The following is a 25,731-nucleotide window of genomic DNA, read 5'->3' as shown; positions in this document are numbered from 1 at the left end:
TGATGGTTCTCGCAACCCAGCGGGACAGTCTGGGAAGCTCTAGCCTGGCCTCCAGAAAGTGCACCAGCGGGGTCATACGAACCACAGACGTACCGTCGGTGGGGCAGCGAGGCGGAATGACCGACACCGGCGAGGGTGGCATAGCGGCCCTGTGCGGGGGCACGGTCATTAACCGCGTCCTGCCAGAGGAGGCCAGGGGAGGGAGCGCGTCCCACGGGGGCGTGCTCTGGCAGGGGTCTGGCGACAGAGGGGGGATGAGAGGAGCGTGGCCCGTGGGCGGCGCGTGCTGTCATCCACTGCCTCTTAAAGCTCAGAGAAAGAGCATCAGTTCTTTTAGAACAAGATTCTCCCCCAGCCCTCCACTGGGGGAAGGAGTGGTCCTGCTCCCAACTCCCCGAAGAACTGAGCCCTAACTCCAAGCTGCCCATCTCAGGAGTGCTGCTTAGCCAGGTGTTAGCCGGCTAAGGGGCAGAGACAGGCGGTGCCAGCCTCCAGCGACCTCCTCGTGCTCGGACCGGTGAAGGCTCGAGGGAAGGAGCCGCATGGAGGTGGTGTCGGCGGGAAGCGGACTAAGCAGACCACACCAACGGATGACCGTCAGTGCAGAGCCTAAGTCCGCTTCTGGAGTGATCGAAGACTGTTGGGCGCAGTCCTCAACCACACCGCCGACCAGGCTGCCCGCCTCAAGGGTGCTGCTTAGGCTGACGTGGCAGTCTAAGGGGCGGAGACGGGCAGCGCCACCCTCCTGCGACTTCCTCTTACTCAGAGCTGGTGAAGGCCCGAGGGGAGCAGCCGCATGGAGGGGGCCTTGGCGGGAAGTAGACTAAGGAGACCGCACGGATGGATGACCATCGGTACAGAACCTGAGTCTGCTTCAGGTGGTCGAAGCCACACCGCCAAAGAGCTCAGCCTGGGATATGGGGGGAGCTGAGAAAATGAATTCTCAGACCCTGCCACATCAACCTGGCTAAGCCCATGTCTGGACCACATAGTGGACATCACCTGACCCAGGATCACGCAGCTACCGATGTCGCCCGAGAGCGAGGTCAGTAGTGTGCGCGGCGGAACAACCAGGCCGGGCATGGGAGGCATAGCGTCCCAGCATAGGGGCGTGGTTAGAATTTCCGCGTTCTGCCAGGGTTGGCCAGGGAAGGACTAGCGTTCCACTGCGGCCGGTTCGACAGAACTCCCGGGACAGCACTGCATCGAAGGCGCAGGCGACACACACAGCACTGCATGACCGTGCCACGATAGTGACAGGGAACATACAGACCATGATCGCCGTGCGATCGAAAGCAGCGAAGGCGGAGGACACCCGCGGGCCGCGAAAGTCACGTGGAGTCTCGCGCAGCGCAGGCATCCTGATGCACGTCCGGGAGAAGCTTACAGCGCTCGGGGGGAGGGCGGGGCCACTCCAGCCGATGCTTTCAGCTGCCCGGGAAAGCATGGCTGACAGCTCTGGATCGGTCCCGGCAACGATGGCACTCCCGTGGGAGGCAACGCAGTCGAAACTTAATTTCCAGAGGAATCAAGCCCGCCTTGTGATGCTGTGAGTGGATGGTCTGCGATGTGGAGGGGGGTGTGGCCCGAGGAATTGACTCGTCGGTTGTTGTGCCACACCAAACCCTCAGATCACCCTGGCCACCAGCCAAAGTATCCCTTCTCGAGGAAGAAATAAATTGGGGTGTGGCAGAGGGGACTCTACTCACATGGAGATCATTGAGTCTTGATCTATAAACATCGCGATGGTCATGTTCCCGCAATGAAAACATGACTCATCAACGAGCGCTGCCAAGCGTGATTAAGCCCAACACGCAAAACAGCGCTCGCGACCGTTAGGCAGATGACTCACGCACACACATCCAGAAAATACACGGGCGAACCGTCTTGAAAAAGACGTGCCGCGTGCAGCTCTTTTAGAGAGTGGAAAAGCTCAGCAGAGTGCTGAAGCGCCCAGGGAGAAACACACTCGCTGTCGGCAGATTACTGCACAAATCAGCAGCAGGAAATGCGATCTCGCTGGAAAGCGCCGTCACACCAACACACTGAAGAGCCGCTCGTCTCGAAGAGATTTGAGATGACACTCAAAAGGCTTGTGGAGTGAAGTACTGAACTTGGCTCCGAAGCGAAAACATATCTGCATATTGCAGCGTACTTCCTTATATACCCCCTGCGGTGGGCGGAGAAACGCTATGCAAATTCCGCAGACCCATGGCATTTCATTGCCATTGGCTCGTTTTATATACTCGAAGGTGAGAGGCTTTCTAAGTGAAATCCCCAATCGTCGTCATCCGACGTAACTCGGAGTGACCACGAAAGAGAACCATGTTTTCCGCCAAAATAAAAGCTTGATGCAGTTTGCGTCAAAATAAAAGAGCATGTGCTTATCTCTTTCAAGTATAGAAATTGGTACAACACTAATTATGAAAGTTTCCTTTATTTTTTAGTGCATTTGTTTTACAAAATATGGCTATTACTGTCATTGGATTAATATTATAACTATTATTATGTAGTAGGTGTAATGTAAATAGACAGTGTAACTAAAAGAGGTTTGAATTTTTCTTTGTTTAATTTGCACACTGAATATGGGTTGGAGCTTTTAATTTTGAACTCTCAAAGTGCACCAGATTGATGAATTTAACATTAAAATGCACAGTTTTCTCACGGGGGGCCATGCCCCCGAACCCCCTAGAAGGACCGAGGTCCCACCACCATAGTTTTAACAAAAATCCTGTAAGAAACACTTGTATTGCTATGCCAATGCAGCTTATAGCTTGTTTCAGGATTCATCACTGCAGTGTAGTATAGTTCAACTGTATTAATAAATGTCAAATTTTTACTTATTTCATCTGTTAACTCTCACTCGTTCCTATACTCACTCATTACATGGCATTAGTGGTTTTAATGAATAGGAGTTGGTATGCATATAATTAAGGGCGTGCAAAGATGGGTGGTGATTATGATCATATAGTGGGCCGGTCTGGGCCAAAATGCCCGGGCCGATTTTTTGTCCCAGTCCAGCCCTGCCCCCCGCCCCCCCAAAAAAAATCTCACTCCAAGCTAAACTCAAAAGTTGGCAGCCCTGCTAAAACACAACATAAATTCACAAAAGAAATCAATTGTATTAGCTTAATGTGATACAAATCTTTAGAATCCATACGTTGTTTGCAAGAAACAGATCCAAATGCAGCCCTTTATCCAGTGATCTTCATCTCCATCCGTCAACGTCAAATCCCGCGCTCGTGGTGAATTCAAATTCAAAAATTGCGCCCGAAGCGTTATGACATGTTTTACGGCAGTGATATCAAACGCTCATTGGCTCTCGCATGCTTCGTCACAGATTGCGACATGCCGTGTTTAAGTTGTGTACTACATTTGACATGGAGAAGCGCGCGCGCCTTCACAGAGCGAACAGCGAACCAAAACCGGATTAACATTTTCATGGATTAAAACTTAAATTCTGCTCTGTAACGTTACCTCATACATAATAATTATATAACGTTACTGCCAGATAGGACTGCGACACATCGTCGTGTGAACGACTTTTGGTACCGGTTTTGACATTTTCTCAATAAATAAATGATTGTGATTGTCTATCTGTTGTTTTAATTTATTGTAGTACAGTTTATTGTAATTGTAGTTACGTAGTTTTAATAAATGGTTAGGTTTAGGGGTAGGGGTAGGATTAGTGGCTCAAACTAACTTTTAATGCTACATTGTTAATAAAGCTGCCATTTCCCTACACATATCTATCCATTACGTTTTATCCTTTTAATATTATCTATAAAATGTGTATGTTTAGGTGTAGAGTTAGGGTTAAGGGATCTTACATTTATAATCTATTAAATGTTAAAAGGGAAATTATACAGATATCTTTATGATATGAAATATTCGTAAATAGTTTAACGTACGTTTTTTAGCTGTAAAATCTTAATAATGTTATGTAACTTTACTGCTTTATTCTGAAACCAAACGGTATAAACCAGTTAAATCAACAGCTGGAAAGAGCTGAGAAGGAATTCAGTATACACCATGAACTTTATTTTAAGTGCCTGTATATCTGAAAACTCTTTACAAAACCATAAAGCTGTTTTACAATTTCATGATATAGAGGAGTCACATCAGTAGCTTTATACGTTAAAAGGTGACTCTTTACCCAAATAGAGATCAAGCTGTTTGTGAAACATTTTTTTTAAACAGCTTTATGGTTTTTAACTGGTTTATACCGTTTAAGAATAAAGCAGTACAGTTAAGATCAAAGTCCATTTGTCCACAGTACATTGTTTGCAAAGTCTTGAACTTTCATGCTCATATTCATGTCATTTCACAGTTATGCCACATTGTTCATCAGTGTTTCAAAGCACCAAGTCACCACTTTAGTTGAGGGGCCACACACATGATGAAGTCATTGATAGATAATGCTTAGTTAAAAATGACTACTGTATTTGAATGCCAACAAAATTCATATGTTATGTACTGTGATTGGCCAATTTTGGGGTCTGTCCATTTACCTGCAGGCTATGAAGAAGACATGAACATGCTGAATAACTCAGATCATAATGAAAACGCATTGTTCATCAGTGTTTCAAAGCACCAAGTCACCACTTTAGTTGAGGGGCCACACACATGATGAAGTCACTGATAAATAATGCTTAGTTAATGATGACTAGTATTTGAACGCCAACAGAATTCGTATGTTATGTGCTGTGATTGGCCAATTTTGGGGTCTGTCCATTTACCTGCAGGCTATGAAGAAGACATGAACATGCTGGATAACTCAGATCATAATTCAGAAAAAAAGTTCTCACATTAATTGATATACTGTTCTAGCCTGTATGCATGCATTAGATAATGTGGATTTTTGTACATTCCTTTAATAATTCGAAGAGTAGTCTTGCATGCATGAATTAATACTTTTTTATGCATGAATTCATGATGGTTCATGTACCATAACCATAGCTTTATCCACAATGGGTGGTAAAGACCAATTTTTCGTGTGAACAAAGAATACATCATGATCATGCGTAATAAATCATAATTCATGATGATGTACTCATTTTAGTTAATGTTTTAATTAAGGTGTTGTTCATCCATGAAGTCATGAATGAAAAACGTTGAACTCGTGTTAGTTCCTAATGATTCATGAGATATTAATGCATGAATGAATGCATATTTCATGCATGAATTTATACATGAATTCATGATAATTCATGTACCCTTACCGTAAAGTGTTACCCACTCACTTATACTGACACCTACTGGCGTGCGTCTGTGCAGGATCAAGCAAAAATAAAAGTTTACAGTAACGGACGCGACTGTTAATATGTTATTCGTAGTGACCCATAGATTTATTTCGTGTCTTTCCTAGAATGGGCAGTTTGTGACTTTGCGAGATAAACAACATGAAGTACCACTGGTATTACAAAACATTCAGTGGCACATACCAATCAAATATGGACGTGTCACAAATAACACGTTTGAAAAAATATTAATGCATTTTAATTCGTTTAATTGATATTTTAAATATCACAAAATTAGGCTATTTATTTAGGATTTTGTGCCACAATTACGTCAGTAGGCTATAGGTGTTCGATTAATCTGTCAGTCACTACTGGAGGTGTCGCAACAGTGTTCCGTGACATGTTCCGCGACTCGGTGTCAGTCAGGTGTCATGTCAGTGTCAGTGTGTCGCGATGTCAGTGACACATGCCACTATCCCACTGGCACATGCCAATAATGTCAGTGGCACATGCCAATGAAGACCGGATGTGCCAATACGCATAGTGACGTGCCATTGGCTTCTGTGCGTCAGATGCCATCACTGTAAAAAGTTTAACTATTATTTACTCAATTTTATTGGTGAAACATTTTTACACTCAAAAAAATTGAGTAAATTTTAAAGCTGTGAAATCAATGAAATATACTGTATGAATTGAGTAAATGCAAGTAAAAAAATTAAATCTGAGTAACTGCATCTGGTACATTAACAAATAAAATTGAGTAGAAATAATTTAACATTTAAACATAAAAAAAAACAATATTTATGAGTAATATTAACTGTTTTTATTAATGAGTAATATTAACTTTTTTATTTTCTCTAATCCTTTGTAAAATAGTACTCCAGACAACCACCATTATACATTACATTGGCCTTTATTTTCAATGAGTACAGCAATACAGCACATTTTAGACTGTTTTTTTCATGTATACAATATTGCCTGCATTTAAACTTATTTAACAAGTAAAAATGAAATATTTAAACATTCAGGTAGCCTAATTCAAGTGTAATCAACCACTCTGTTATCCAATATCCACCGAATCTGCGCTGGTCCTCGTGCCGGAGACAGACTCGCGCTCTGCGGGTGAACTTTGAACTTCATACCGCCGTCCTGCGTTTCACTCACAGTCACTGTCTGAGGCACAGCCGAAATATACTGCGAGCGACTGACATAACCTGCCAATAAACAAAAAGTGATAGTTCTGAGGACATTTTATCATCCAAATGATAATAATTATATTCATTTTCATTATGAAAGTCATGTGTTTATGCAAAGCGTTTCAATCACGCAAAAAGACAAACGCGGCTCTCGTCTCGTTTAGGTGTCGAATTACGCCTCTGTAGGCTATGTTGTTTTGCATTAAATATGATTTAAAGCACAGTAATGATTTTATAGATAAAATAAAACAACGTCGAGTTTTCGTCACGTCAGAGGGTGGGGGAGGGGGGGGCATTGTTTTAATTGAGTAAACTTACTCAATTTTAAGAGCGTGTTAAATATATTAATAATATTGATTTGAATTAAGTAATTTTTTTGTTTCTTGAAACAGATCAGTTTAATTAAACATTCTCAAATATTTTGATAGAAATTTCACATATATATTAAGTATATTATAAAGAAATAATTGGTTAGTCAAATACTAAATTATTTTATTGAAAAAAACTTAAATATATCTGTAAATTTTAGATAAAATTAACTGTTGGATTTTTACTCAATTATTTTGGTATGTTTAACTCAAACAATCAAGTAAACGATATACAGAGATTTTATTAAGTTAATAAAGTTAAAAATTTCTGTAATATTTACTAAGCCACAGAATTATTTTTTACAGTGATGTCACTTAATGTTAATACCGCCTCTCTAAAGTTGGTTGACTTATATTTGTAGTAGTGGCCATACCTCTGCTGAAGTAATCGTTACTTTAATTTCAGGTGTATGCAATCACAGGGGTTATACCAAAGTATCTTTGATTGTGTAAGTATGAATTCGACCAAACTCAGGTATATAGCAATTACCTCTGTTTAGTGACCAAAGCTGGCGAGATTGTGATCGTGAGACCCACGTTAACCCTCTGGGGTCTTAGGTGCTTTCTGGGCCCTGGAGGTGTTCTGACATGCTCTGACATTTGTGCTTATTTCTGTTACTTGTGACATTTTCATGGCTAAAGTCTGATTACACTGTATTCAGCACAAACTCTGCTACAATGATATATCAGCAGCATGTAAGTAAAAATTTGTAGTTTGAGATAATGACATTTATCTGTGGTTTGTGAAAAAAAAAAAGTCACTGAAATAAGGTCATGAAACCCATACTGATTATTTCTTCACAAGACATTTGAAAATTGTATCACGTAGCCTAGAATATTTGCTCCAAAACTATGTGAAAATCCTCTTGCCTACTCATTCAGATAAAGCAATATATTGGCTAATAATATAAGCAATATAAATTAAGCTTTATGCGAGGAGGGCATGAATCATCATGAATATTGATGTGTTTCACACCTGAGAAAGACAAAGACCCTCCCATAATGGCCCTATCAGGTGCTATCAGGCCCTTTCATTATGAGGAACCTTGCACAAAGAATGAGATGAGATTTAAAAAAGAATTGCTTTTTAATTGTTTGGATTTAGTTACAACACAACATTATCCAAAGATACAGAATTGAACACACTGATCTAAAGACAGAGACTTGAACAGTCACACACACCTTTGTGCCATTCCTGAAACATAGTACATACCTGTCATTTCCAAGTTGTTTGATTTTTCACTTTATCATGTTCATGTACAGAGACTCATGTAATTGTTGAAGTCAACAGGACTCATCAGTGGGGCATCTGGTCCCTGTATAATTATTATTATTTTTTTTTTTTTTTTAAACCCGCTGTGAACATGCTGATTTCAAAAGAAACTATAGGGTTGCACGATTTTGGTAATAAAATCTAGATTTTTCTGGTTAAAATTGCTTTTTAAAATGTACAAAATACACACAAAATACACACACACACACACACACACACAGGGTTTTTCCTGGGTCAAAATTGGTCCTCGGTGGTGGCTGACCGACATGGTCATCCACACACAGCAAAGAGTACCCTAGTACCCACATGATCCGCAAGCCCAATATTGACAATAAATGTTAAATTTAAAATAAATACAAAGAAACAGTTTGTGATTATTTTTATTTTTTTAGGTAATTTACTACACATTGTCATAGGCCTATACATACTGTGGATTATTAAGGCAAGATTTTACTAAACACTCTTGCTAAATGAGGTAAGCACACTTACTTTCTCATTTCAGATTAGGGGTGGGAATCTCTAGGCACCTCACGATTCGATTCGATTACGATTCAGTGGGTAACGATTATCGATTATTAACGATTTTTAGCGCAATTTTCCACCGGACAAATTGCGATTGTAAACTCATGATTTCTGTGCGTCTGTGCGCACCAATCTTACACTTCTATCTACTCCTCAACCAGACCACCTAGAGACTTCGGGTTTTCGGCATTATGTTAAGGAAGGGAACGCACAAAAAAAATCCAGGAAAAGATTTACTATCTCTTAGTGTTGTGATCCCATGAGGTGAGAAAATTGCGCTAAAACATTCACTGAATTTTTATTACTTGTTTTTTTTTTTTTACTTACTTGGTACTTTTAAAGCAAAGTATTTATGATGACCCATAATGAACTTACTTCCATCTTCCTATATTAATTGTATTAACAAAAACAAATGGAAGTGATTTGAACATTGCAAAGAACCAACAGGAAAATAAATGTGTGCCTGTACTAGCAGCGTACTTGTAGTAAATTAATACAAACTTCAGCATATTCTGAATCTCTAGCATTTAATAATATACTTCTAACCAACATCCTCTTGTTATTTCCAATGAGCAATATAATCCTTCAGACAAAAAACATTTTGCTGTAGCAAATTCACAAACAGTTTTTGTTCAAAAATATAGAATTATGTGCCAGCAGCTCTCATATAATGCTTGTGGACTTACGCATATTCTGAATAATTAGTAACGAACTAATCCTCTCTTATTCACAACTAAATAATAAAGAGTTATGACTTGAAATGTTTGCTGTATACCACAATCAAAAACAGCTTATACAAAAAAAGTGAATGAACATCTGCAGAGAGCACAGTCAAAATGTAACTTTTTGTGACTGGCATTGCACATGTTGCAGGGCAGTACAACGTACGTATAACAGATCGGTTTACAGTATATTGATGTGAAAACTAAATAGGCTACTGAAAGCAGCTTTCATACAAAAAAATACTAAATCGGTAACAATGAAATTGCCAATTTTCCATACGCTTGCTTTTAACGAAGAGGGTGCCGTTCGAATTTGGCGCTCAGCCATCATGCGTCTGTTAAGTGCGCGCCACAGACTGCACGCGCACTGCACCCGCTAGAGTTCCGCCTTTTGCGTTCCATCAATATTAAATTTTCTTTGAGATTTGATTTTTTGACATTTGTGAATCGATTCAGAATCGTCCACGTCCGCATCGCGATGCATCTAAGAATCGATTTTTTCTCCCACCCATATTTCAGATGTGTATGTTCTTCTCAGTAATGATTTGTTATACACCGATTCAGACACTGACGGGCAGACCAATTGCTTTAACTATTCATTATAATGAATCGGCTCAAAGGAGTCATTAGGTCGCGAATCGGACTTTAGCGGACGTGTTGTTTGGGAATCCTGGCTGTTAGGACATCACGAAAGATTTATCAACACACACAAAAAAACCCCACTTCAAACTGGATAGATTTTTATTTTTTTTTTTTAAGTTATGTCAGCTGCATGTGCGGAATGCTTGTCACAAGTTGTAAGAGAAGATAAGGCAACTTATTTTGACTGCAATTCACACCCAGCGCTAATTCAGCAAAAATATTCTCTGAATGCACCACGTGAAACATGGATTCGCATCCAGAAATCACAATATATGATTTTTTTTTAACTATTTATTTGTATGATACAGCTGCAAATAAGTATTTGAACACCTGTCTATCAGCTAGAATTCTGACCCTCAAAGACCTGTTAGTCTGCCTTTAAAATGTCCACCTCCACTCCATTTATTATACTAAATTAGATGCACCTGTTTGAGGTCGTTAGCTGCATAAAGACACCTGTCCACCCCATACAATCAGTAAGAATCCAACTACTAACATGGCCAAGACCAAAGAGCTGTCCAAAGACACTAGAGGCAAAATTGTACACCTCCACAAGGCTGGAAAGGGCTACGGGGAAATTTCCAAGCAGCTTGGTGAAAAAAGGTCCACTGTTGGAGCAATCATTAGAAAATGGAAGAAGCTAAACATGATTGTCAATCTCCCTCGGACTGGGGCTCCATGCAAGATCTCACCTCGTGGGGTCTCAATGATCCTAAGAAAGGTGAGAAATCAGCCCAGAACTACACGGGAGGAGCTGGTCAATGACCTAAAAAGAGCTGGGACCACTGTTTCCAAGGTTACTGTTGGTAATACACTAAGATGTCATGGTTTGAAATCATGCATGGCACGGAAGGTTCCCCTGCTTAAACCAGCACATGTCAAGGCCCGTCTTAAGTTTGCCAATGACCATTTGGATGATCCAGAGGAGTCATGGGAGAAAGTCATGTGGTCAGATAAGACCAAAATAGAACTTTTTGGTCATAATTCCACTAAATGTGTTTGGAGGAAGAAGAATGATGAGTACCATCCCAAGAACACCATCCCTACTGTGAAGCATGGGGGTGGTAGCATCATGCTTTGGGGGTGTTTTTCTGCACATGGGACAGGGCGACTGCACTGTATTAAGGAGAGGATGACCGGGGCCATGTATTGCGAGATTTTGGGGAACAACCTCCTTCCCTCAGTTAGAGCATTGAAGATGGGTCGAGGCTGGGTCTTCCAACATGACAATGACCCGAAGCACACAGCCAGGATAACCAAGGAGTGGCTCTGTAAGAAGCATATCAAGGTTCTGGCGTGGCCTAGCCAGTCTCCAGACCTAAACCCAATAGAGAATCTTTGGAGGGAGCTCAAACTCCGTGTTTCTCAGCGACAGCCCAGAAACCTGACTGATCTAGAGAAGATCTGTGTGGAGGAGTGGGCCAAAATCCCTCCTGCAGTGTGTGCAAACCTGGTGAAAAACTACAGGAAACATTTGACCTCTGTAATTGCAAACAAAGGCTACTGTACTAAATATTAACATTGATTTTCTCAGGTGTTCAAATACTTATTTGCAGCTGTATCATACAAATAAATAGTTAAAAAATCATACATTGTGATTTCTGGATTTTTTTTTTTAGATTATCTCTCACAGTGGGCATGCACCTACGATGACAATTTCAGACCCCTCCATGATTTCTAAGTGGGAGAACTTGCAAAACAGCAGGGTTTTCAAATACTTATTTTCCTCACTGTATAAATAAATAATGAACACCAGGTTTGTTGTGCCTTGTAGGCATATAGGCTATATGCAGTGCTGCATAAAATAATAATAACAATAGCAGGCCAATAAATCGTTAAAAAGTAACACTTCAGTAACTCTACACTAGAGAAAAATATATTGATTATCATATGTTACTTCAAATATTTCCATTCGTTATGACGTTATGAAATGGGATTGGAGTAAAAACATGAAGCCTAATGTTTGGCGCGTTTTGCTGTTCAAACGCACAGCGTGAGTGACTCAAACTCACAGCGCATGCAGAGAACATTTACTGAAGTGATTGAGCCGCTCCAAACTATTAAACATTATTATTACCACATTATACATATCTACGTTTGAGCAGAAATCCACAAACACAGTATTTAACAGTAAACACGGGTCTAAACATTATAATATTCACCATATTAGAGTAAACACTCATACTAGCCTACTTTTATCATGCTGTGTTTTATTATCGAACAAAAACATCCTTGTGTCGTACATGTATATAAATTCAGCATTGAAAGGTTGCCTACCAGTCTAGTTCACATTTCAACATGTTTCTGTCTATATATAGATACATATACATGTATGACATTAGGCTTCATGTTTTTACTCCAATCTCATTTCATAATGTACATATGAGACTAGCACCAGTTTAACATGTCTTACCTTAAAAATCTTCTCATCTTCAAATCGCAGGTAAGTCAATCCAAGTGAAACAGCACAAACACAGTCTTCCAAACTGAATGAAAAGCAGAGGAGTATGTTACTGAAGTCTCTGATTCTTTGTTATGAGGTGATGGGGCGTTTACAGGTCTGCGTTCCGACACATGGACTATTTGAATGTCAATGGCTTGCGTATGGGTGTGGTCACATTAGAGTTAATGAGGACCTGTTTGAGAAACTGTAAATGTCGCTGCTTTCATACAGATTACTTAAACAGAGAATATTTGTTTTTGATATAATTTACAACATTTAAAAACAGAGACTCCTCGCTTTGTAAGGACATACGTCTCAAGTCTGTGTGACAAACATTTGCTGAGTTACAGGTCATTTTCTGTCGCATCTCAGAATGAGTTTCACATTGAGAGAGATAGCAGAACGTGCATCATGTTTATTTTATGAAAAACACATTTTGTTTTTATTATGTGTACACAAATAAAATAAGACATTTAACAGTTTTGAGTGATGTATAACACTTATATGTAAGATCAAAATCAACAGAGTATTTTGACTTTTGCACTGATAAGAAAAAAGCAAGCTGGTATCGCCGGCGTGACCGCCGACCCCAGGGGGTTAAACAAGGCGTGAGGACCTCTGAGCGACATAGCTTCCTAAAATGAGCGGGTAAAATATAAGTAAAGAGTTAAATAGAACAATAAAATGTATTGCTAAACCTCTTATATAATTGACCAATAACCAGTTGGCAATCTAACTTAAATTCGAGGTCGTGATCAAATGGAGTCAGATATAAAATTTTAAATGGAATTAAATTACTTTGCCACGCGGAAAGACAGTAACATGCAGAGACCTTCACCCGTTCTAGCGGAAAGCCCCATTTAGATCGATAAACGGGATTACACAGTTTTAGATAATTGTAATCTTGAAAGTGATGTTGATGTCTAACATATTAACCCTCTGGGGTCTGAGGGTTTTTTGGGGTCCTTGAGATGTTCTGACATGCCCTGAAATTTGTGCTTTTTTCAGTTGCTTATAAACATATTAATGGCAAAGGTGTAAATTCACTCTATTTAGCACAAACAGGGCTACCATAATATGTGAACAACTTGCATGTACATGTTTGTATTTTTGATAGAATAATGTTTATGCATGGTTTTTTCAAAAACAAAAAACTAAAGTTTCTGAAATAAGGCCATAAAACACATTCTAAATATATGTAAATAAGACTTTTGAGTAATGTATGACGTTGCCTAGAATTTTTTCTTCAAAATTATGTGAAAATCATCCTGCCTAATCATTCACATAACACAATACATTGATTTAAATCTTGTAAAACACTTTTTGTTTGGAAAGGCCATATGCGGGTGTGCGTGATTCACACCTGTGGAGTCAATGGGGCCCGCATAATGAGGCTGCATACGTAATGAGCCTTTCATTCAGGTGTGTGACTGAGCCACAAGAATGCAAGGACAATATATAACTGGTTTGTTGTTTTTTCCACAAATTTTGCTTGCAAATTGTACAATATCCAAGGTAAACATTTCTAGTAATTGTGCAGTTAATTGTTCTCATACTGTATTTTCAGATTTGGAATATATTCTCTTCCCAAATGTGTCACTAATAAAGCATAATAAAATTATTTAAAGAGAAGGCTCATAATGACCTTTTAAGATTTTGTTTACATCTATCCTTATATATATATATATATATATATATATATATATATATATATATATATATATATATATATATATATATATATATATATATTTTTTTTTTTTTTTTTTTTTTTTTTTTTTTTTTAAGGTTATACAATTACAACAACATTTAAAATTGTAACAATATTTCCAGTGTAATCTTTCTTTGTATTCGCGATTCATATTAAAACAGTATTTTTGCCAGCTGTAGTAGCTCCACAACAGCGCGCATCTGTGCGTTCATTCATTCATAGAAACGCGATTCATATTTAAACAGTATTTTTGCCAGCTGTAGTAGCTCCACAACAGCACGCATCTGTGCGTTCGTTCATTCATTCATACACAGAAACGCGATTCATATTTAAACAGTATTTTTGCCAGCTGTAGTAGCTCCACAACAGCATGCATCTTTGCGTTCATTCATTCCGATTAGAACAAAGCAAACAGAACTGACCTAATTCCTCAGCGGGATCTGTTTGCTCCCCGAAATGATACTTCCAGAACTTCTGAGGTAAATTTTTGCAGGATTATTATCAAGATAGTATTATTCCTCACAGCATCGTAAAGTACATAAGTCTGAAAGTGAACTCGCGTGTGTGTTATCCAGCTGATGTGGGCGTTTCACAGGTTTGTTTGGATCGCCTCACATTTGCGTTTGAATAGCGCGCGCGCTCTCCGTGGGCGGAGCCCATTAAAACTTAATTAGCTGAGATGAGAACGACTGACATCTCTCTCTTTGCATACATATTACATAAACTGTGAATATTTGTTTTTTATAAAAAATACTTCATTTAAAAGAAGAGAATTCAAGCTTCATGCCTGTGTGACTGTATGCCTGTTTGACTGAGTATTCGCTGAGTTACAGTTCATTTTCGGACGCGTTTCAGAATTGACTTCACTGACGGAGAGTAGGCAGAACTCGCATCATGTTTATTTTTCTTTATTTGGCGAAAAGCACAACACTTTGTTTTTATTATGAGCATACACAAAAAACATACACACTAAACAGGATCGATTGATGTACAACACAAGCATATAAGATAAAAATTAATATTTTTATTTTATATTTTTTTTGCACTCATACGGAAAAAAACGAGCCTATCGCGCCGGCGCGATAGCCGACCTCAGGGGGTTAAAGATTTCTGTGTCTTTTGTTTGCCTCCATATTAAGTTGTCAGTTTTTGCAACTAACTTTCAATGCATTTGTGCAAAGAACAAAATAAAATTCAAGTTTAAGGATTTATATTGTTCAGGTTTAACTGATTAATCAGCTGAATGCTTTCATTCCTGTTCTAGACTCTCCAACTGTAGTGTGACAGAGGAAGGTTATAAAGCTCTGGCTTCAGCTCTGAGATCAAACCCTTCACACCTGATAGAGCTGGATCTCACAGGAAATGATCCTGGACAATCAGGAGTGAAGAAGCTCAATGGTTTACTACAGGATCCAGACTGTCAACTGAAGACACTGAGGTGAGATGGGGTCAAATAATTAACTAAATTAGCTGTATGGAGGCTAAATATACATAACTAATATATTATTTTAGCTATACAATTAGCTTGATAATTTGTTGCATCAAAATGATCAAGATCAGATCAGATGCTGCAGGTTCTGTCATGATGATGATAACCGTCAACACAGTTTAGTTGTGATACGAGCTAGAGGTCAAATAGACATTATGGGTCAGTATATGTGCTGATATTCTGGAGTATACCTTGATAATTAAAATGCATAACACAATTTTATTTTTGTGCACACTTCTCATAAAAATTGTAGATAACCTTTTAGTGAAATAGTTTTCTGAACACAATTGTTTTCCATCAAGCCCAGATTCACTGCATCATTCTACAGCAGGTCTATGACAGTAGCGTAGCCAGGAATCACAATGTGGGTGGGCCCAGAGAAAATCAGGTGGGCACAGCCTAAAATGCATCTGTTATCAAAATAGGCCAACACAACTACACCTGCTTGAATACACCACAGTTTAATCAGAGCACAAGCATGTAAGTCATCATAAGCAGTGTTAATAAAGAACAGAACGATAAGAACAGCATTTCCACTGCGCGCGGCCAGGCCACACCACACACACACGCGCATCTGACAGATGCGAAACAACATCATCAAATCAGCAGCAGGACAGTAGTGGACAGTGTGTAAAAACCAAAAACAATGCTTGGTCATAGTCTGGCTCAGCGGCCACATAAACCACGTTATATAAACAACATTGACTAGGCAACTACATAAACGTAGATTGGCTTACTTTTGATGACTAGCTTATAACAGGAGACGACGGGGCTGGGGGTCGCACACAGTTTTAAATTCGAACACATTATTCTCTGAGTGTACACACACCGGCGGTGTCTGTCCGCTGCGCCCAGCAACGGCTCAGGACCTTGTTCAAAATCTTGCCGCGTCACAGAGCGCTATTTACATAGTTTTATATTAAATTTACATTTATTTGTCTCAAATCGTAGTTAATGAATCTGACTTCACCCTGGGCTGCAATATACGTTTAGTTTTATATTCATGTACAGAAATCAGCTGCTTGAATTAAATTTGCTGACATTATCGGATTTTCAGGTGAGAGTTGTCCTAGACGCGGCGCTGCGCGTCCAGTGTGCGACCCCCTTAAGAGTTGAACACTGCAATGATTTTGTTATAGTCCAACGATTCAGTCAATTCTCCTGAACATCTGCATTATCTTCCTCCTGTGGTGGCTGGTGGCCGTGGTCTTTTTGACACAAACTTGTTGCTCTGTTTCATTTTAGTTTAACATAACGTTCCTTAGCTAAACTTCAGTGTCCCTCTGTGAAATGTGCTCGTCGTTGTGAAGGGGGGATGGGCTGTTCGCAATCATCCGAGTCTGCGCGCTACGCGGGCATTTCGTCATCACCATGACAACCAAACAAGAATCAAGAAACATTAAGATTTATTTTTATAGGTCAAAATTGTTATAATCGCAACATAATTTCCTAGGCTACCTTGTGAGGCCACTGAGTGACTAGATGGGCCTGACTGACAGGTGGGTGGGCCCAGGCCCACCCAGGCCCACCCGTAGCTACGCGAGTGGTCTATGAGTCTCCAGATGTTCACAAACATGCAGTTTCACAAGCCAGTTTATTTAAATGTTAAAAAAAAAAAAATATATATATATATATATCATATCAATCTTTTTTTGTAATGCAACAGGCATTTAGTTGAAAACTGAATTGACTCTTCTGCAGGTTTTTGAGTCCTGCTGCAGAGGAAGCCTGTCAGTATGTGAAGAGAGTTGTGGGTAAAAACCCGTTACTTCAGAAAGAGCTGAATCTGAGTAAACATGAACTAGGAGACACACGAGTGAATCAGATCGCTGCTCTACTGCAGGATAAACACTGTCAACTCAACACACTGACGTGAGTATTGCTCATTTATTAGGGGCCAAGCCCCGAAGGGGATAGCCCCTATTGTATCTGTTAGTTTTCTTCTTATTATTATTATTATTATTCTTCTTCTTCCGCCAATGGAAGTCTATGGCAGCCCTATGAACCGTACATAGGAAAATGATGAAATTTGGCACAGTTGTAGAGATGGCCATGAATAGTAATTGGACCAAATTTGGTGTCTCTAGGGTCAACTCTATAGCGCCACCACCAGTTCAAAAATTCAACTTTGAAATGATTATAACTTTTGAACCATTTGATCTAGAAAAATAAAACTTAGTACACATGATTCCTCTCATCATGCTGATCAAAACCAATATAGTCCATTAAGACTCCGCCCATTACAGTAGTAGCCATTTTGAAAAGTAAAGTATTCAGTTTTTTCGCTACTCCTCCTTAAAAATTTCTCCAATTTTGTCCAAACTTTGCTCAAATAATCTTTGGACTGAGCCGCACAGAAATGACTGAACAGATTTTTTTTATTCATCTTTGTTCAAAAGTTATGGTGTCACAAACTTGACAAGGTCCACCCAAAATTGGCTAAGAGGCTGTATCTCGGCCAAAGTTTGATCAATCGAAACAAAAATTGGTACACTTCATCAGAAGCTTGGTCTGAGGTTCCATGCCAAAGTTGGGAACAGCGCCACCTACGGGTCATGAGATATGAAAAATTGCTATTTTGGCCAATAACTTTTGGACAGTTTGTCAGAAAATCATAAATGTGGTATCTATGGATTCCTTGCATCATGCCAAATCCATGGATACCAATTTTGCCAGGATGGGATCTACCACGTGTCCGCCATTTTGAATTTTGTCATAATTTGCAATAACTTTTAAACTATTTGACATATCTTCACAAAAATTAGCATTGATCATCGACACAATGTCCTGAAGGTACATGAGAAGATTGAACACAGCGCCACCTAGTGTTCCATAGATATATGGTCTTTTGCAAAAACGCTTATAACTTTTGAAAACATTGTTCAAATTTTGATTTTTTTACGGCATTATGTTCCTTGGCTTATGCCGATTCCGTTGATATCTCATTTGTCATTTACCAACAATGTGACTATCCGCCATATTGGAACAAATGAAAAACAGTTTTTTCGCTACTCCTCCTTCAAATCTTGCTCAATTTTGTCCAAAATTTGATCAGATGATCTTCGGACTAAGCCGCACAGAAATGACTGAACAGATTTCTGATATTCGCTACCGTTCCCGAGATATTCATCTTCAAAGTTGACCTAGCCTGTGTTTTTTGCCTTATGCAAGTTAACTTAGCATAATAATTGGTTAGCATGCTAACCAGATGCCATTCTTTCTAATGTGGCTCTTCAGCTATCAGGATAACCATAAGCTACATTAGCATTAAGCTAGCTTAGCATGCTAATCTCGTTAACATGATTTTGTGTGCTTATTCTTACACTGAAGCCTGTGCTCTGAAGCTTTGTAAAACAAGTCCTCTGGGTGGCGCAATCTGTTCAACCATGCGTCATGAATCCCGAACCATTCTGGTCGTGGGTTCGAGACCAGTGTGGGGCAACTATAAAATTGTCATTTGAACTCCTATATCATCTGGGTAAAAGCTGTACTAATGTTTCTAACACTGGGATTAGAAATGTGTTTTTTCTACATCCTGTGTTTGTTCTCATCAGAACTTTTGTTCATTTTGATTTCATCCTATCTGTACCTCTGAACCCATCTGTTCTTCATGTACATTCTATTTCTGCTGTTTTTGCTCTTCTGGCTCCGCATTGCGCTACAGCCCTACTGTGCTACAGCGGCTTGGCCCCTGTATTGCTGCTTGCAGCTATATTAGCAATTGTTATTGTCAGAATAACAATTCTTCTTCCGCAAATGGGAGTCTATGGCAGCCCTATGAACCGTACATAGGAAAATTATGAAATTTGGCACACTTGTAGTGATGGCCATGAATAGTAAATGTAGCAATTTTTGAGTCTCTAGGACCAACTCTATAGCGCCACCAGCAGTTCAAAAATTCAACATTGAAATGGTTATAACTTTTGAACCCTTTGATCCACAGAAAAGGGACACAGTACACCTGATTGCTCTAATCATGTTGATCACAAACAATATCATGCATTAAGACTCCGCCCATTACAGTAGTAGCCATTTTGAAAAGTACAGTATTGCGTTTTTTTGCTACTCCTCCTTCAAAATTGGTCTGATTTTGTCCAAATATATGCTCAAATGATCTTCGGACCGAGCCGCATAAAAGTACTGTCCCTGATTTTTTTATTCATCTTTGTTCTAAAGTTATGATGTTGCAAACTTAACAAGGTCGACCCAAAATTGGTTCAGAAGCTATAGCTCGGCCAAACTTTGATCAATCGAAACGAAAATTGGTACGCTTCATCGAAAGCTTGATCTGAGGGTCCATGCAAAAGTTGGGAACAGCGCCACCTATGGGTCATGAGATATGGAAAATGCATATTTTGGCCAATAACTTGTGAACGAATTGTCAGAAAATTATAAACTTGGTGTCTATCGATTCCTTGGATCATGTCGAATCCGTGGATATCGATTTTGCTATGATGGGATGTACCACGTGTCCGCCATTTTGAATTTTGACATAATTTGCAATATCTTTTAAACTATTTGAGATTTCTTCACCAAATTTGGTATGGATCTTCATTAGCATGGCCCTAAGGTACATGAGAAGTTTGATCACAGCGCCACCTAGTGTTCCAGAGATATCATTGTTTTTTTAAAAAACGCTTATAACTTTTGCCAACATTGCTGGAAATTTGATTTCTTTATGTCGATATATTCCTTGGCTTATGCCGATTTCAACGATATCTCATATGTTATTTTTCAACAATGTGACTGGCCGCCATATTGGAGTGAATGTAAAACAGTTTTTTCGCTACTCCTCCTTCAAAATTGGTCTAATTTTGTCCAAACATGTACTCAAATGATCTTCGGACTGAGCCGCATAAAAGTACTGTCCCCGATTTTTTTGCTATACTGGAAAAAAAAAGTTATGATGTCGCAAACTTAATGAGGTCGACCCATAATTGGTTCAGAGGCTGTAACTTGTGAACAGTTTGTCACAAAATCATAAAATTGGTGTCTATCGATTCCTTGCGTCATGTTGAATGCGAGGATATCTATTTTGCCAGGATTGGATGTACCACATCATAAGCTACATTAGCAGTAAGCTATCTTAGCATGCTAATCAGGTTAACTTGCTTTTGTGTGCTCATTCTTACACTGAACCCTCTCCTCTGCAGTTTGTGATTGTACATCCTCTGAGTGGCACAATCTGCTAAACCATGTATCTAGAATCCTGAACCGTTCTGGTTGTGGGTTCGAGTCCCATGTGGGATGTGTATAAAGTTGTCATTTAAATTCCTTTCGGCTCTGCACTGCTGTTGGTGCTTAAATGCTCGCTGTGCTTCATTTATATTTAATTTCTGCTGTTTTTGTTCTTGCGGCTCTGCACTGCTGTTGGTGCTTAAATGCTTGCTGTGCTGCTGTACTTGATGTACATTTACATGTATATTCAATTTCTGCTCTTTTTGTTCTTCTGGCTCCGCACTGCTGTTGGTGCTTAAATGCTTGCTGTGCTGCTGTAATTGATGTGCTTACAGTACTTGCTGTGCTTGATGTACATTAAATTTCTGATGTTTTGCTCTTCTGGCTCCTCATTGCGCTACAGCGGCTTTTCCTTGCTGTGCCTTGCAGGGCGTGGCCCCGTATTGCTGCTTGCAGCTATATTTTATAATATTACTTTACTTTTAGTTGTAATGTTAGCTGATGATAATATTTCCTCACTTGTTTGAGTCAGAGCAGTTTTTTCCTCAGCGTCACACAGAGCCACAACAATTAAAAGTAATAAAATGAAACAGCAAATTAAAAAACACACAATTAAAACGTGATATCAAGCTTTAAATATATGGTTAAGAGAGACAGTTGGATCATGGGTCAATAATTATTCAGTTCAGTTACTGTAGAGACAGAACAATGTTTTTTGTGACATCAGAGTCAAAAATCTTCATAACAGCTTTCAACTCAGTGTTTGTATTTCCCAAAATGTAAAATGTCTAATTGCTAGTGGTGGGAGCTTTCGAAACACGCTTCATGAAGCTACGAAATCTTTACGAATCTTTTGTTTCAAATCAGTGGTTCGGAGTGTGTATTAAACTTCCAAAGTCACATGATTTCAGTAAACAAGGCTTAGTTACGTCATAGCTGTTTGAAAAGGTTTGGAAATGTCAATGGTTCACCTCTAGGGGGCGATGATCTCTGTGAACCCATGAATCATGCAGATTTACTGCGATTGAACAAGTGTCTGTGGGTTTAACTTTATCTCTGATCAGTTTTATAATTTTTTTGCCGTTTTAATTAGACATTAGTATAATTAAAAGGAAAAATAGTAGTTAATGGTTTCTTATTGGCCTGTTTAGCTGAGCCATCCATAAAATAAACAAAACAAGCACTGGAAATGTTTAATCATATTAGATTATTAGTTAATTGCATTTGATAGATTTTACTTTCAATAAAACAATTGTAATGGGTTTGTAGAAGGTGTTTTGAAACTACATACAGCTTGTATGCTTAGACTAACGCTTCAAAACAGTGAATCGTTTTGCGAAGAAATTGGTTTAATTGATTGTTTCTCCCATCACTACTGAACGCAAGTGCAGCTTTATTCAAATAAACGTGAACAAAACTAAAAAAATCAAAGACTTGACTGAGAAACATGAACGTCACCAACAGCAGTTACAGGGAACAAAGCCAGACAGAAGACAATGGTAACATGAAGGCAGTGCTGTATGCATGATTTTATAAAAACTGAGGTCCCACTATTGATGTTGCTAGGAGGGTTCGGGGGAAATTTGTGATTTTCCTGATCTACAATTTAAGGTGTTTGAAGGACAAAAAAATTGGATATCGACACGACACGCGTCAGTTAACACAGAAATAATAAAGACATAGTTACTTATTTGTCCATTATTCTTTTAATTGTCGTCTACATCATTGTGTTCTGTGTATCAGAATAATCCATTGTATCATAGCATTCATGATCAGATGTACGGCTGTAAAAGTGTCTTTATTTGCACATATATTTAATTTGAAGAAGAGCGGTGCTGGTTCATGTTTAGAGCTCTAGAGTATATGAAATATGTCCATAAAAACTTGAAAAGCGCTTGCTCTGGTCCATATATTAACTATATGATCCGCGTTGCGAGTGTTGTTAAACTCAAACTCATCACGGCAGAAACCGCTCTCATGCTCCATATGTTGTTTGAATTATCCACTGTGATGCGATGATCTCATGCATAATACAGCGCAGTGATTGGATTGAACAAGCTCTTTCTCATGAATAAATACAGAGAGTCGTTCAGAACCGGCTGACAGAATCGTTCTCTCCAGCCCCGGCAGCCAATCACATGCTCCAAAAGCACACTTCTACCTCACATTCAGCCAATCACACGCTCCGAAATCATGCTTTTACCTCACTAGGGCTGCAACAAACGATTATTTTGATAATCGATTAATCTAACGATTATTAGAACGATTAATCGAGTAATCATCGATTATTTCACCGACTAATCAGTGAGTTTGGAACGATTATTCAGCTTTTTCAATTAGTTAAAACACTGAGTTATACATATTCTAACTATAATATAAAAAAAGAAAATCACTTCAGCTTTTGAAATGGTTGTTTTAATGAACTTTGAGCCAAATAAACAGGTCATTTTCTTTAAGTTTTCAGATTTCTGTCCAACTCAAATCACACACAAATGCTCTCTAAGCATTATTAAAATATTCTGTTCTCTTTCAATAGGAAAAAAAAATAAAAAATTTAATCAGCTGCATTACATACAAAGTTAATCTGCAAACAATTATTATAAGAATAAAATAAATAAAAATTTACATGACAATTGAGCTGACAGAGACATTCTCATTCACCTTTTAATTTCCAGTATGAAAAAGTAACTGGCATGATATTCTTAATAACATCTCCTTTTGTAAGTCTTCATGAATATGTAACAAAATACAGGCAAGTGATGAGACTGCAATAAGTTAATAATAATAGTGTTACAATAATAAAAACAGCCCTGACTCCTAAGCTCAATCAAGCTTTATTCTATGCAAAAATAAATCATCACATTACTGTAATTATATTATTATTGTTAATATTATTGCTATTATTAGTAGTATTCCATTCTCTAATAAAGAGATTTACTGCTAGTTATTTAGCTCCAGCTGGAGAACATTCACCTCTCACCGGCTGCACTTGTGCCGGGACGTTTCCTCTTTAAGTGCTTTAACATGCATGTTGTGCTCCCGTGAAAAGCAAGTTCCGCCTTGCATGTATTACACACGACAGTATTCTTGGTTTGAAGTTCTGTGAAACTTTCACACACCTTGCTAGCTCGGATTCGTTTGCACTCCGTCATATGATAATTCACGCTGTGTTTTCTTCTACCGCAATAGCATTTGTAACGGCTGAATTACACTGTAGCGCTACAGCGCCATAACAGTCAAATCGCGATATTGCAGGCCCTTACATTAGGTCACGTGAGATCAAACGACTACTCGACAAGAAGATATTTTGTCGACAATGTCGACTAATCGCTTCAGCCCTATACCTCATATTCAGCCAATCACACGCTCCGAAAGCATGTTTCTACCTCACATTCAGTCAATCACACGCTCCGAAATCATGCTTTTACCTCACATTCAGCCAATCACATGGTCCGAAATCATGCTTTCACCTCACATTCAGCCAATCACATGGTCCGAAAGCACGCTTTTACCTCACATTCAGCCAATCACACGCTCCGAAAGCCCGCTTTTACCTCACATTCAGCCAATCACACGCTCCGAAAGCACGCTTCCACCTCAGATACCGTGACATCGCTTCCACTTTACTTTTCAGCCTGGAAGAACCACATTGCTCAGAAAAACACAAAAATAACCAATTTCCACTAATTGGTAATACTTATGAGAGCTTATATTATTTTCAGTGATGTGCAGCCTGTACATATCTGTTCACATCTCAAAAAATGGGTTTCATGACCCTTTAAAAATGATATGAAATTAATGTGTAAACTAATATAAATAGATCAAGACAACCTTTGTATTGTTACAATGTTGGTAGTATATTTAAATGAACAACGTGTAGTCTTTCTCTGTCTTACCGGAACCTGGATATTGCTGTTTATTTGTCAGCAAAAGTCTGCTGGATGAAGCTAAACACGTTAGTTGATCATCATAGATCTGATTCATTTTCTTTTCTCTTTCTGTCTTCAGTCTGAGTTATTGCAGTATTACAGAGAAACAGAGTCTCATCCTGACTTCAGCTCTGAAATCAAACCCGTCACACCTGAGAGAGCTGGACCTGAGCTGGAATAAACTAGGAGACTCTGGAGTGAAAACCCTCAGTGATCTACTGATGAACCCACAATTCAAGTTGGAGAAACTACAGTTAGTATCATTATACTGTACAGCAATTACAGTGTGACTGAAGTGTATTAATTTGAAGACAGCAGGGCTTATGTTTCATTGTTAATAGCAGTGCATTTTCTGGGTTTTTCCTATTGCTCACATTGTTATGTGTTTTTTATCTAGATTGTAATTGTTTAATTTCCAGCATTTGATACAATGTACTGATTGTGTACATGCAGAAATCTGCCTTTTCAACAGAGAATAAAGAAGAGAGACGTCAAATAAATAGTTAAAAATGAAAAAGAAGAAACAGTATCTTCCAGCGCACAGAACTAGTGTGACTGGGTTTCAATACAGACTATTAGAAACTAAATGCTGTGTAGCTCTTCAATAAGATGATCATCATAGATGTGAACTATGGTTATTTCTCTGTCTTCAGTCTGAGTTATTGCAGTATTACAGAGAAACAAAGTCTCATCCTGACTTCAGCTCTGAAATCAAACCCATCACACCTGAGAGAGCTGAATTAAACAGATTCGTATGTTACTGCAAGTTTTGCGTCAGATTAGTGACGACTAATACTTTGGCGCTAATTCAAGTGTACGTGTTTTGCAAAGACAAGAAGTGAATTTCCGTTTAGGGCAGCAAAAGTGCTGCTTGACCAACCTAAATCTGGCTGTGTCTTACCTCTGTTTTAATTTAATGTTACTTTAGATAAGTGCAAGTGGAAAACCACGGCATGGCCAATCCAAAGCTATTATAAGACAAGTAAAGTTGGTTGACTTATATCTGTAGTAGTGGCCA

The 25,731-nt window shown here is 38.9% G+C and overlaps 2 protein-coding genes across 2 annotated transcripts in view; both read left to right on the top strand.

The window, feature by feature from the left end:
• LOC308695658 (NLR family CARD domain-containing protein 3-like) overlaps positions 1-25,457 on the top strand; it is a gene marked incomplete at both ends in the record, with an annotated part of 135,737 nt that extends 110,280 nt beyond the window's left edge. Inside the window, 2 exons of the mRNA XM_081373838.1 lie at positions 24,793-24,966; positions 25,367-25,457. Coding sequence (XP_081229964.1) covers positions 24,793-24,966; positions 25,367-25,457 — 265 coding nt within the window. The remainder of the gene's footprint in view (positions 1-24,792; positions 24,967-25,366) is intronic.
• LOC308696675 (ribonuclease inhibitor-like) lies at positions 841-17,482 on the top strand (the record flags this gene model as incomplete). Its single annotated transcript, XM_081375571.1, has 3 exons — positions 841-854; positions 15,382-15,555; positions 17,308-17,482. 3 exons carry the CDS (start codon positions 841-843, stop codon positions 17,480-17,482), a joined length of 363 nt encoding a protein of 120 aa, XP_081231697.1.
• Positions 25,458-25,731: the final 274 nt, after the last annotated feature.

The sequence above is a fragment of the Scardinius erythrophthalmus genome, assembly GCF_964197995.2.
Source record: "Scardinius erythrophthalmus genome assembly, chromosome: 9".
NCBI lineage: Eukaryota > Metazoa > Chordata > Actinopteri > Cypriniformes > Leuciscidae > Scardinius > Scardinius erythrophthalmus.
The sequence above is the reverse complement of the archived record's forward strand: the minus strand, read 5'-3'. Positions and strand labels throughout refer to the sequence as shown.